The 12,079-nt window shown below is 39.2% G+C and overlaps 2 protein-coding genes across 2 annotated transcripts; both read left to right on the top strand.

The window, feature by feature from the left end:
• Window positions 1-846: 846 nt before the first annotated feature.
• Window positions 847-1,449, top strand: LOC103444625 (putative F-box protein At3g44060). Its single transcript, XM_029108754.2, has one exon. It carries the CDS (start codon window positions 847-849, stop codon window positions 1,447-1,449), a length of 603 nt encoding a protein of 200 aa, XP_028964587.2.
• Window positions 1,450-8,177: 6,728 nt separating this feature from the next.
• Window positions 8,178-11,679, top strand: LB (putative BPI/LBP family protein At1g04970). Its single transcript, XM_008381492.4, has 6 exons — window positions 8,178-8,679; window positions 9,490-9,629; window positions 10,226-10,601; window positions 10,704-10,952; window positions 11,047-11,172; window positions 11,258-11,679. The coding sequence occupies exons 1-6, from the start codon at window positions 8,263-8,265 to the stop codon at window positions 11,465-11,467; spliced, it is 1,518 nt and encodes a 505-aa protein (XP_008379714.3). The 5' UTR covers window positions 8,178-8,262; the 3' UTR covers window positions 11,468-11,679.
• Window positions 11,680-12,079: the final 400 nt, after the last annotated feature.

The raw sequence follows: 12,079 nt of genomic DNA, 5'->3' as shown, positions 1-12,079 counted from the left end.
ATGCGAACAATTCGATTTCCAAAAAACAGAATAATCATAAATTGATCGAATCTGGAATTGGAAGAATGCTCAATCTATGTCCGGTTGTTGAGAAAAAAAAAACAATCAGAAAATCCTCCAGGTTTCGTAGAAACGGTGATTCTTAGCAGCCAAACACAAACAAAAATTCAAAACAAATTTAAAAATAAATAAATAAATTAGATGGAATGGTTGAAAGATAAGATCGGAGACAGAGTAGTAAGAAGCATACCAGCGCAAAGCCAATGAAGGACCCTCTTCAACCAACACTAATCTTTCTTAACGAAACTGAGACTCCACGGTTACTGTTCGTTTGCAGCTCCAGTGAGTCGCAAGGAAGAAAATCTTGAAATTCCTTTTTGGCGATACGATGTCGTTTCTCTTAGTGTTTGGTAACTTTAATTTATTTATGGAAAAATTGTTCACTTTTACATATAGGATGGAAATAAAATTACTTGACCCGAATCTTAGCTTTGGAATCGAATCGAGAGCCCTAGCTAGCACGCACAAAAGGTCAGGTGGGCCGAAGTTGGGCCGGGCCGAAATAAAATTACTTTGACCCAAAGTTTAGAGGTTTGGGCTTATTGGAAGAGAGAGAGAGGGTGCGTGACAAAGAAAAAGAGGGCTTAGAATATATTACTTGCTCGGAAAGTGATGCAATTATTTCGGGACATATTACTTGCTCAGCAAGTAATGCAATTACATATAGGATGGAACGTCTACATTTCACAGGTACCCTTACCTGGCATTCACAAATCCGGCTGGATTTCTATCATGTCTACCAAAAACCCTAACACAGATGACCAAAACGCCGACGACGTGGAAACAATGGGGCGGCCGCGGCATCACGTACCCGAAGGTGTTATCCACGGAATCCTCCGACTCCTCCCCACTATCCCTGCGGCTCGCATGAGCTTTCTTTCCAAGCAGTGGGAAGGCCTCAGGTCTTTAGGCTGTGTATTAGATTTCGTGGAGGACAACCTTGATGGCGAACTTGATGATCGACCAAGAAACTTCATCAACACTTGCGACAGGTATTTAGACCAGTTCCGTGAGTGCGACAAGATTTCCATACACAAATTCAGGCTTCACATGAGGTACTCTTCCGAAGACGCTAACATGGTCGATGAGTGGTTGAATTTTGCAGTTGAGAGAGGGGTGAAAGAGTTGGATATCAACCTTCCATCCGGAGGTAAACGGGACAAGAAATATTACTTTCACTTGCAGACCATTGCTAATGCTGCAAAAACTCTAACTAGCTGTAATGTGGAGAATGTCGAGTGTGATCCATATTTTTCTTTTAGAAAAACAATACCATCTACTACCTTTCTGTACTTGAAAAGTTTGTCCCTTAAAAGTGTGAAGTTGTCGTGCTCAACATGTTCTTCCAACGTAAATTCAAGTGCCCTTCCATCGAGTATTTGTCATTAACGTCATTAACGTCATGTGGTTATAACTATTTTTGTTTCTCAAGATCCAGTCTTAAATCCTTGGAAATTATGCTCTGCCCTGATTTGTGGAAGATCGGAGTACTTGATGCTGTAAATCTTGAATCTTTTAAATTTGTTTCAAGTTCGGAATTGGTTGAAGGATACAGCTTGAAACATGTCTTGATCAGTGGAGCTAAGCATCTGAGAAACTTTGAATTATATGGATGCAAAGATAATGTGAAGGCGACAATCATTACTCGGAATATGTCTTTATCTATGAGCGGTTTTCTGAAGTCTAGCTCTTTGGATCCAGAGTTATGGGAGGCTAGAATCACACTTCCAGATACTGAACTACCGGCCTTTGACTGCTCATCTAAACACTTTTCTTCTCTGCGAGATTATCTTGAATGTTTTGATTGCTTCAAAGAAATTACACTGGAAGTTGACGATGCTAAGGTATATAATAATATACATATACATATACATATGCGAGTGTGTGTGTGTGTTTATATATGCAGGCTTGATTGGTTTTGATTCCTTTCCAGTTTGTGTCTTTGATATATATATATATATATAGTGTATATTCCATGTTTTGCGTTTAATCCTTACTGACAATTTCCATCTTCAAATTTTTGTTTGTGTGAATGTCGTAGGCTCTTATCTTTCCAGAAAACTTCAGACAGACCCGCTCTCCACCGTTGCTGAATCTCAACATTCTTGAGGTCACGTCCAAGGTATCTCCACAAACAAGGGGGGACATATCTGTTTGGGTTAAAACTGAACTTTAGGCCCAAAGGTGGAGTCGGCCCAACAGAAGGTCCGGATGAAACTTAGGGAGCAGGAAAAAGGGCCACTTGCTTACCTACCCAAGGACCAAGTGGTGTAGACTGATCAGACTGCACAGCCCATAAAGTACTTTATGGTGGCAGTACATGTAATAAAGCTAATGAGTCATCACCCTCAGACCGCATTCGGGCAAAGTTGTCGCTACAGGAGCCAAACCGAGTTGTCTATAAAAGGAGGAAGAGAAGACAGGATTATGGACACTCAAACAAACAAACAAAAGCACAAACTCTGCTCAAAAAGCCAGATTTGCCTTTCAAAACGAAGCTATAGTCAGCCCAAGCCTTCATCCCCCTCGGGATAATCTTTTCTCCTAAACGTTGTAATAGCTCTGCTACCTTGTTCTAACTTGTTGTAGTATCGATTCACCCTTTTTGTATTCTCCTTTCCCCTTTCCACCTCTAAGCTTTCAGACCTTTGACAGAACCACAAAGACAGGGACCTGCAAGACGATCAGCCTTAATTGATAAGGTTTAATCTTGCCCGACCTGCTTTGCTCTGTCTTTGTCTTCTCTTTCTTTAAAGTCTAGCAATATGTTGTATATTTTTAGTTATATGCAAGTTGTTTCTAGCAAAATCACGATGACAAAGCTTTCTCAATACTTGGATCCGATTTAAATATATCTTCAATGCTTAAATCAGATCCGAGTCCTAAGCCCGCAGGCTATGAATCTGATTAGTTTAAAAGTCCTTGGCCTCAAGGCATAAAAAAGAACTTTATGTGGACTTAACCCATCCACGACAATCCTTGATAAACGAGAAGTCCGAAGTTACTTGGGGCGCAAGTAATCGACCTACCTTCTAGTTTTCTTTCTATTATATCATGATTATCATAGAACGCTTAAGCATGGGATGGACTCTAATGGGAAGCCTCAAGGCCTACACCTAAGGCCTCACAAAGGCATCCATTTGGATTCATCCCATTCAGCGATCTCAAAAGTCTAAGTAAAGAATGAACTCTGATGGGAAGCCTCAAGGCCTACACCTAAGGCCCCACAAAGGCACCAATTTGGGTTCGTTCTATTCCTTAGATTCGGGTAATCAGAAATATAATAGTTAGAAAACTCCTACAATCACGAGAATAAATATGATGCGTTCGAGCACTGGTTTAGTTATTGATGGGAAGCCTCAAGGCCTACAGTTAAGGCCCCACAAAGGCACCTATTATAACTAACACGGTTTCTTGGATACATACATATATACAATGAAAGAACGACAACCATTTTACATCTGCCATGCTAAAGATGGCAGTGGCACGCCTGAGCACCTAAATGTTAACCTTGATTGTGAGCCTCAAGGCCTATACCTAAGGCCCCACAAAGGCACCTCTCAAAGTTAACGTTGTCCTTCTCTTTCAGCCTTGCCCGACGAGTCTTGCCCGACGAGACTTGCCCAACAACGCCTAGAAACGAAGCAGAAGCCCGACAGCAGCCCTCAACCGGCGCCAACCTCCAGGGGAGCTGTGTGCTCGTCGGCCAGGAAACATCCCCAATGGAAATTCCTGCCATGAACAATATCTGCCTTGAGGAACTCCTTGGTTTGGATGGCACCTTCTGCAAAGATACTACTACCAGTACACCGCTGGAACAGAACAAGTAGATATCAATATTAGTTCTCTCTGAAAAAAACTCAATAGAGTTATGTGCGCTTTCTTCTCGATAATTCACAAATGCGGGAGCTAGCAGTTGTTGAAGACTAGTCTCAGTTCATAACTTCAATATGCGCAGACAGTTTCACCTGTTATTTGTTGGCAAAACAATGGTTTTTGTATTCCGTTTCTTAATGTTGTGCGACTTGAGGACGAATTTATGTATTGTATTTTTATAAGTATAAGCTTTTCTTTCCTTCTTTCACAGATAGTCTGCCGTTACGTATACACATACTTTATATAGATTTGTTAGTTTCTAACACCATTCCGTGGCCCTCGAAACTTTCCTCGAGATTTTGGCATAACGCTGTGAATTTGTGCAACAATATGCCAAGTTTTCTGCATGTTTCATTTTCCAGTCTCAAATTCTTTGGAGATTGCACTTTTGCACTAGCGGAGTTTATTAGAGTTAAACTATGTGAATCTTGAATCTTTTACGTTAGTTTGAAGTCCGATCAGAGCTAAGCACTTCGGGCATCTTAAAAACCCTCTGCAGTGCCCTAGTTGGGCGGTCCTCGCTAGCACAAGCATGTTGGAATTCATGTGATTTCATCACATTTTAATTCCAGTGAGTTCATCAAAACTCTGACAGCAAGCTAACTTGTAAATGAGCTATAACTCATTAGAACTTGTAAGGGTTTGTATCCAGACAAACATAATACATAATGGAGGGAAAAATGATATGACCCCATATGTTTGAATTAAGCCATAAGGCAGTTGGTTTGCAATTCGAAAACTAATGGTAACTGCCATGGTAATGGGATGAGGCAGTTACCAAAATTAATGGTGTGGATTGGTCCCTCTTCTCGGTATATAACCTTTGTGTTCATTAAGAAAGGATAAGCCCCATTGTGAATCCTGAACGTACAAGCACTTGTGTACAAGAGAAGAGAAGACGCCATCATAACAGAAAGTATGGCTGCAAAATCAGGTTAGTGCTTCTGGCGCTCAAGCAGTGGAATACCTGAGTTCTGCCGCTCAAGCTGTGGAATAATTATGTTCTGCCGCTCAAGCGGAGGATCCTACAAATGTTAATCTTTTATGCAAGCTAATAGGGTTCATGCAGATTTCTGCATTTAATACAGAAACTTATCAGGATGCATACATGCTATATGTATATATATATTTGATGTTCATGTAGTTTAACAACTTGGTTGATTGGATCCTTTTAGTTAAAGTCTACAAAGCAAACAGATGTATAAAGCGTTGGAGAGCCTTGTAGAGTCGAGTGCAACCCGATTTGTGAAATTGTGGCAGCACTCGAAGGGCTCTCGGCCTGTCAGCCATGAGCTTATCCGCGCGTGACCTTGAGATGTGGATCATAGATTCGGGGGACTGAGGCTTATGTTTTCTATAACACATTGATGCAGTAAATTGAACAATGCCATCACTATTACAAAGATCATTCGACTTTACTTTATACATGTACGACAACCACAAATCGGACTCCCTGTAATTCTCCGTCAGCAGAGAACAAATAAGTCAGAAATTACAGCAAGAATCAATATGAATTATGAAGGGGGCCCTTCATAAAATAAATCACATATGAAGAACACAAACCAAATAAATCATAAATCCGAGCCCATTTTGTCTCGGGTCAAAGAAATCCCAACTGGATATGACCGGTGTATTCTTCTTGTTATTTCTGGAACTTTTTCTCCTGGGAAGATGTTGGGATCATTCCTTTTCTTCATTGTCGGCAAAGAATTGTAGGCCCTAAAGTATTTTTCGAAGTTTAAACATGTTACAAGCAAATAAGAAAAGCATTGTGGAAAAAAGAAGCAAAAGAGGGTCAGTATACCTTGGGTGATTAAGGATTACCATCTGGAAAAGCCAACCACACGGTGGCCAAAAAAATCTGACTTACAGCCAATGTTTCATGCACATTCTCTAATTGTTTCGACACAGTTGTAATAGCATTTGCCATATTCTACCTTGTTACATACATCACATCAGAAAATGACCTGCCCTGTACAATATCACAATATACCCGTAGATCAGCTGATACAATTCCTTACAAGTGCAGAACTAAATAGGATGTGTGTGTGATTCCGACGACAAATTTTCAGAGAGGTACCTTCCACCACATGTAACAATATACCATTGCACCAACAGCAGCAGCTGGAACTAAATATGAAGCATAACTCCCTGCGCTGACATGAAATGCGTGAGCATATCTATCGAAATAAAGTCCCGATGATTCCAGTAAAATAACAAAACTTATACAAAGATTTATGCATCTAGCAAAATACAAAACTATAAAAATTCCAGTAAAATAACCTAGCACCTTCACCGTCAACTTCTAGTGCTCAAAAGAATCATAATTAAGACCTTTACTAATCACCCCCAATCATCTGGGTCTCACCATCTGACAGGAAAAGGAGGAGATAAAGGTCGTACCCAGTGCACAAGTCTCCCGCTTTACGCAGGGTCTGGGAGAGGTGAATGTCGGCTAGCCTTACCTCCATTTATGCTCAAAAGAATGATAAACAAATTTTTACACAATATACTTTTTGGTTAAAGTAGATGCCAATACGGATTGAGCCCTCAAATATTAACACTATTCAAACTGAAGCTAATGAAACTTGTAGCATTTGTCACCTATTGACCGTGACAAAACATCAGTATCTGAGATGATGAATGGTATCTCTACCAAACTTTGAATCATTAAGTATTAAACCTAACTGAACTCAAGACGAAATACCTGAGCTCTGATAACTGCACTATCAAACTTCTCCGGCAAGACATCAGCTTCATTTACACCCTTCAGTATATCCTGAAGCTGTGCAATAAGATCAGACAATCGCCTGCTCCTCAAAACTATCGAACTGGTCAAGCCTAAATCGCAAAAGATCCACTAGTTAGTGGAATATAGTAGTAGATGAAAAGGAACATAAAACTACATACAAACGGTGTTTCATAAACCATACAGTACTTTGGCCATAACCAATTACAAGGATGTACTTCAATGCTTATTCCTTTTCTTTGTTGATTTCTGCGTTGTTTCCGTTTCAGACACTAATCACATTCTTTTTTCCACTCTTTCCAGCTTAAAATTGTCATTAAAATAGAAGGGACTTAAAACTTTCGGAGCAGTAGGATAACTCCTTAAGAAAGGAACAAGAATCCACTTGGTAATCTAAATCTACACCCCCATAAAAGCATACGTGGGTTAGGCCAGTTGGTCAGAGAAGCGTGCCCGCACCATTGCACCAAATTCGAATCCCACCCCCGTATATTAGAAAAGTTTCTAACTTTCTAGTAAAAACAATAAATATCTACAACTCCAGAAGAATGAAAAATAGGTTAAACTCTGAATCTGTGTCCAGCAGCCATAGGCAATCTGCACTAAACTATCACTCAGTTCACCAACTGAACTGCTAACTGTACCTAAACTCACTTGCTACCGGTACAATTTCAGTTCCAATTAGGGTTTATATCCTTCAAATTTCTAGAGTTTTGTTTTTGATCAATCAAATTTCTGAAATTTACATCAAACTGGAAAGAAAACAAAGTGAACAACAAAAGGGTAAAATCCCAGTCTTCAACGTCGTCTTCTGCAATTCAACGCCAAAGCGTAATGTGTTATTCGCGGAAGTGTAGGGCGAAATTCCACTTTAGTCCCTCTACTTCATTAGTCAATTTAGGGAAGCAACGTGGTTTCCCAATTTGATACGATTCAACAACATTTATCTTTTTTCTTAAACTTTTTTGATAATTTCTTTTTAATTTTAAATATATACAATTTAAATTAGATCCCACAATACAATACAATAACAAAGCTTTTTTCTACTAACTGGCCTCGGTTATATGAATTCTAAAACGCAATTGCGCTCGGTTTTGTGTCATGTCTTTTGTTAGATCCAAATACTCTAAGTTCTTTTTAGAGTCTCTTCCTAAGTTTTCCTGATCTTCCTCTACCCCTTCAATCCTGAACCTCTGTTTCGTAGTCGCATCTTCTAACCGGAGCGTCAGTAGACATTCGTTGCACATATTCAAATCACCGTAATCGATTTCCTCTCATCTTTCCTTCAATTTAAAATTAAAAGCAAAATATTTTTTTTTGATAAAATTAGTACAATATTTAACAATTAATAAATCACATAATTTAAATTAAACAACAGAAAGTTTACCCTCTTTTATTTTTAAAATTTCAAAACCACGGACCCACAAAAAAAAACCAGATATGGGGGGTGTTTAGGACATTTCCTACCAAGAGTTTTGTTTAAGTTAGTTGAAGTTTGCGCCCTTTTCCACGTTTCTCCTTGCGCCATAGCCAGAACAAGAAGATAAAAATTTATCTCCTCTTCTCCAGAGACTTCAATGGCGTCACCGACTATTCTCTTCTTCCTCATAGCTTTCTTCTTCCTCGCACCGCCGCCCCACCTGCAAGTTCAAGCCGCTGACCAAGCCTTCACGTCTGTCGTCATCTCCCAAAAGGGTCTCGATTTTCTCAAGGACTTGCTCGTAACTCAGGCCGTTTCCTCCATAATTCCACTCCAGCTCCCCAAGATTTCGAAATCCAAGAGAATCCCGTTTCTCGGAAACGTTAATATGGTGCTCTCCAACATCACAATCTACGGAATCGATGTGGGTCCGTCGCATTTCGTGCTGGGAGACGACGGAATCGCCATTATTGCTTCGGGGGTCACCTGCAATCTAAGCATGAATTGGCACTATTCCTACAGTACTTGGATTGCTCCCGTTGTTGTTTCGGATGAAGGTCGTGCCTCGATTCAGGTATGGCTTAATTTTGCTTTATTAATTTTTTTTGGGGTTAATTTTTGGGTTTTTCTGCAAATTGATAGGTGAAATTTGTATAGTTTTTTATATATGCAATTGGGTTTTTGCTAATAAGTATGATTAATTGTAAATTAAGTTTCTTTATTGTTCTTTGTGTATGAATGGAGTTAGTGGTAGAGATTAGAGAAGAACATAATTGTCTGGTATGATGATGCAGTTGGGGAAGAAATTGATGCTATTACCATTGTATAGCTTGTGCATGTCCAGTTTCGAATAAAGGCGATGCTTTTTTTTTATAGTTTTTGAGTATTAAATGGCCTGTTCAGGCCAGAAAAAGTTGAGAGAGTGAACAGTGTGATTGCTGGTTTAGCTTGTTTGTCTCGTTTATTTGTTTCTTAAGATTTATTGGACTTTGAGAAAGAAAGACTGTATGCGTGTGTGTGCCTGCGCTTACACATATTTATTGATCGAATCATGCAGCTGTTTATTTTGAAACGTAGGAACTGAATTGCATATGAATAATGTTTACTGATAAGGAATTGTATACTTTATTGTTTTTAGTTTTCATCTTGGATATCATTTTTGGAAATATGATCGTTGTAAACCTTCAAAAGTTTGTATGAATGGCTTAATTTCATTTTGGTGTATGTTTCCTCCTTATTTGAATAGTAATTGAACATTAAAGATGTAGTTATGGCATGAAAACTTGCTTCCTTTTCCGGACTTTTTAATGCATATGAGTTCCTTTTTGGGAACTGAAAACTACATGAGATTTTCATATCACTGAACCCATTTCTTCCCTTGAAGGTTGAAGGCTTGGAGGTTGGGCTCTCATTAGGCTTGGGGATCGAGGAGGGAACTTTGAAGCTTACCCTTAAGGATTGTGGTTGTTATGTTAAAGAGATATCCATAAAATTGGATGGAGGAGCCTCTTGGCTTTATCAAGGGTATGCAATTATCTGTTTGGTTGTGGAGAACTGTGTACTCTTGTAATTGTTGTTCCCCTGGCTCCAGCAGTCAAAACTATTATTATGCTGGTGTTCCACAAACATCTAGAAAGAAATTGCCAGGATTTTTATGAGCCATGCTTTTCTTTCCATTCCATCCACCAGAAACGATCTTTTCAATGGCTACCACAAAATTTACAGACTCCGAAATCAATACTGTAATTAAGCAGCCGTTTCTTGCGAGTATCTCTTCCTAAAACATATACTTCTCTGGAACTGATCTTTTTCTGTTGTTTTGGTATTTCTTGAATGGAAAACCTTTTGCTTCTATAAAGCTAGAGTACCAAAGTTTGGTGTGTGCTTAATTGCTCTTTACTATGGACAAGTTTTTAGTAAACCACTTTCCTTGGATGTTTGCCTCATCACTGACTGGTTAATTTTTATGCTTAATGGGTTCAACTAATTGTTTCAAGATTTACCGGTATTTTGGTTTCCTTATCATTGTGTGCTGCCTGACTAATGCCCCTTTTAGTTCAAGAGAAAGATCAGACTTTAATTTACTTCCGTTAATAATCCATCTCCTTGTCATCCTTCAGGATGATTGATGCATTTGAAGAGCAAATAGGATCTGCAGTGGAAACTTCTATGACCAAGGAACTCAAAGATGGCGTTTTAAAGCTCGATTCTTTTATGCAAGCTCTTCCAAAGGAGGTGCCGTTGGATGATAATACTGCTTTGAACATGACTTTTGTGAATGATCCAGTATTGAGCAATTCTTCCATAGGGTTTGAGATTAATGGTTTATTTGGAAGAAGAAATGCTTCAGTCTCTGAGTACCACAATAAGCATTCACTTTCTAAGTACCACAATAAGGATTCACAACCATTAGTTTCCTGCTCAGATCCATCTAAAATGCTCGGAATTTCACTGGATGAGGCAGTGTTCAACTCTGTAGCAGGTGCCTATTTTAATGTAAGTATTGGAAATATTTGTGTATTTTCTTAGAGTTCTCTTGTGTTTATATGCCGATAAGCGTAAAAATGTCTTCATCATTCAGTGTCTATCTTTGGCCAGGCAGAATTTATGCAATGGATTGTAGATAAAATACCAGATCAGTCTTTTTTGAACACTGCCGGATGGAGATTTATTATTCCCCAACTATACAAGAAATACCCCAACCATGATATGGACTTGAACATATCATTATATTCTCCTCCAGTCGTGAGGATTTCAGAGCATAATATTGATGCTACCATTTACTCGGACCTGATAATCGATGTATTGGAAGAAGACAGAGTAATACCGGTTGCATGCATCTCATTGGTAATTATATCACATGATAATCTTTCCTTTGAATACGTAATTTTGCATGATAATTGTGTACAACATACAATAGTAAATTTTGGTGTTCTTTTAGGTCATTCGTGGATCCGGTTCAGTAAAAATCTCAGGCAATAACCTGGCTGGCAGCGTGAAATTGAACGACTTTTCAATGTCGTTGAAGTGGAGCAATATTGGAAATCTTCGGTTGTATCTAGTACAGGTATTCAGGTTTCACAAAAGCTTACTCAAACTAAAGTTAGTTCCTGCATTAAGTTATTAACCGTTGTATATGTCTTACATTGCAGCCAGTAATGTGGACAATTATTCAGACTGTTTTCTTGCCATATGTGAACTCGCATCTCGGAAAGGGATTCCCTTTACCAATCGTTCACGGCTTCACCCTTCAAAACGCTGAACTAGTCTGCTCGAGTTCAAGAGTCATGGTCTGCAGCGATGTAATATATGAGGCATCACATTCACACAATCTTAATTGGCTTCTGCACAGCTTTGTCTAAACGCAAACATCATCCTTGACTTGGTCTTTGCTTATGAGGATCAAGGCCTCAGCATTCCCTCTTTGTATGTCACAGTTTAATGTTCGTATGTAAAGTTCAGAGGGAAGGAGAACCCTTCCGCTCGTTGAATGTGAAATTGTAACATATAACTTGTTCAACGTTTGTAAAAACATCGGTGTACATGTTTTGGTTAGAGAAAACTACTTGCTATATGGCTTTACGCATGCTGCTAGAGAACAACGGAAAGTCTAAAACTTCGTTAAAAGAGAACAGTACTGGGAGTGTTTCGTTAAAACTCCCTTCTCTATTTGTGGTATATTTGCATAGGTGCCATCCAAAGCAAGGAGTCCCTCAACTCGGAATCCTCCTCTTCTGTTGTCGGAGTATCTTGGTGGTGAGCCGGTGACCACCAGAAGCTTGAGATTGCGGAAATTTTTAGTAAGGAATCAACCGCAGAACTTGGAATACATGAAGAAATACACAATGAAGCATGCATATATAGATACGGTTCATTTATACCTTGGCATCTCCAACATATAGGGACGGGGCAATCAAACCTTTCGAGATAATCTCTCAGCGCAGAAAATTGTTCCAATGAGCCTGCAGTAGCCA

Source organism: Malus domestica, chromosome 09 (genome assembly GCF_042453785.1).
Source record: "Malus domestica chromosome 09, GDT2T_hap1".
Lineage (NCBI taxonomy): Eukaryota > Viridiplantae > Streptophyta > Magnoliopsida > Rosales > Rosaceae > Malus > Malus domestica.
Note: the sequence above shows the minus strand (reverse complement) of the source record. Positions and strands in the feature narration are given on the sequence as shown.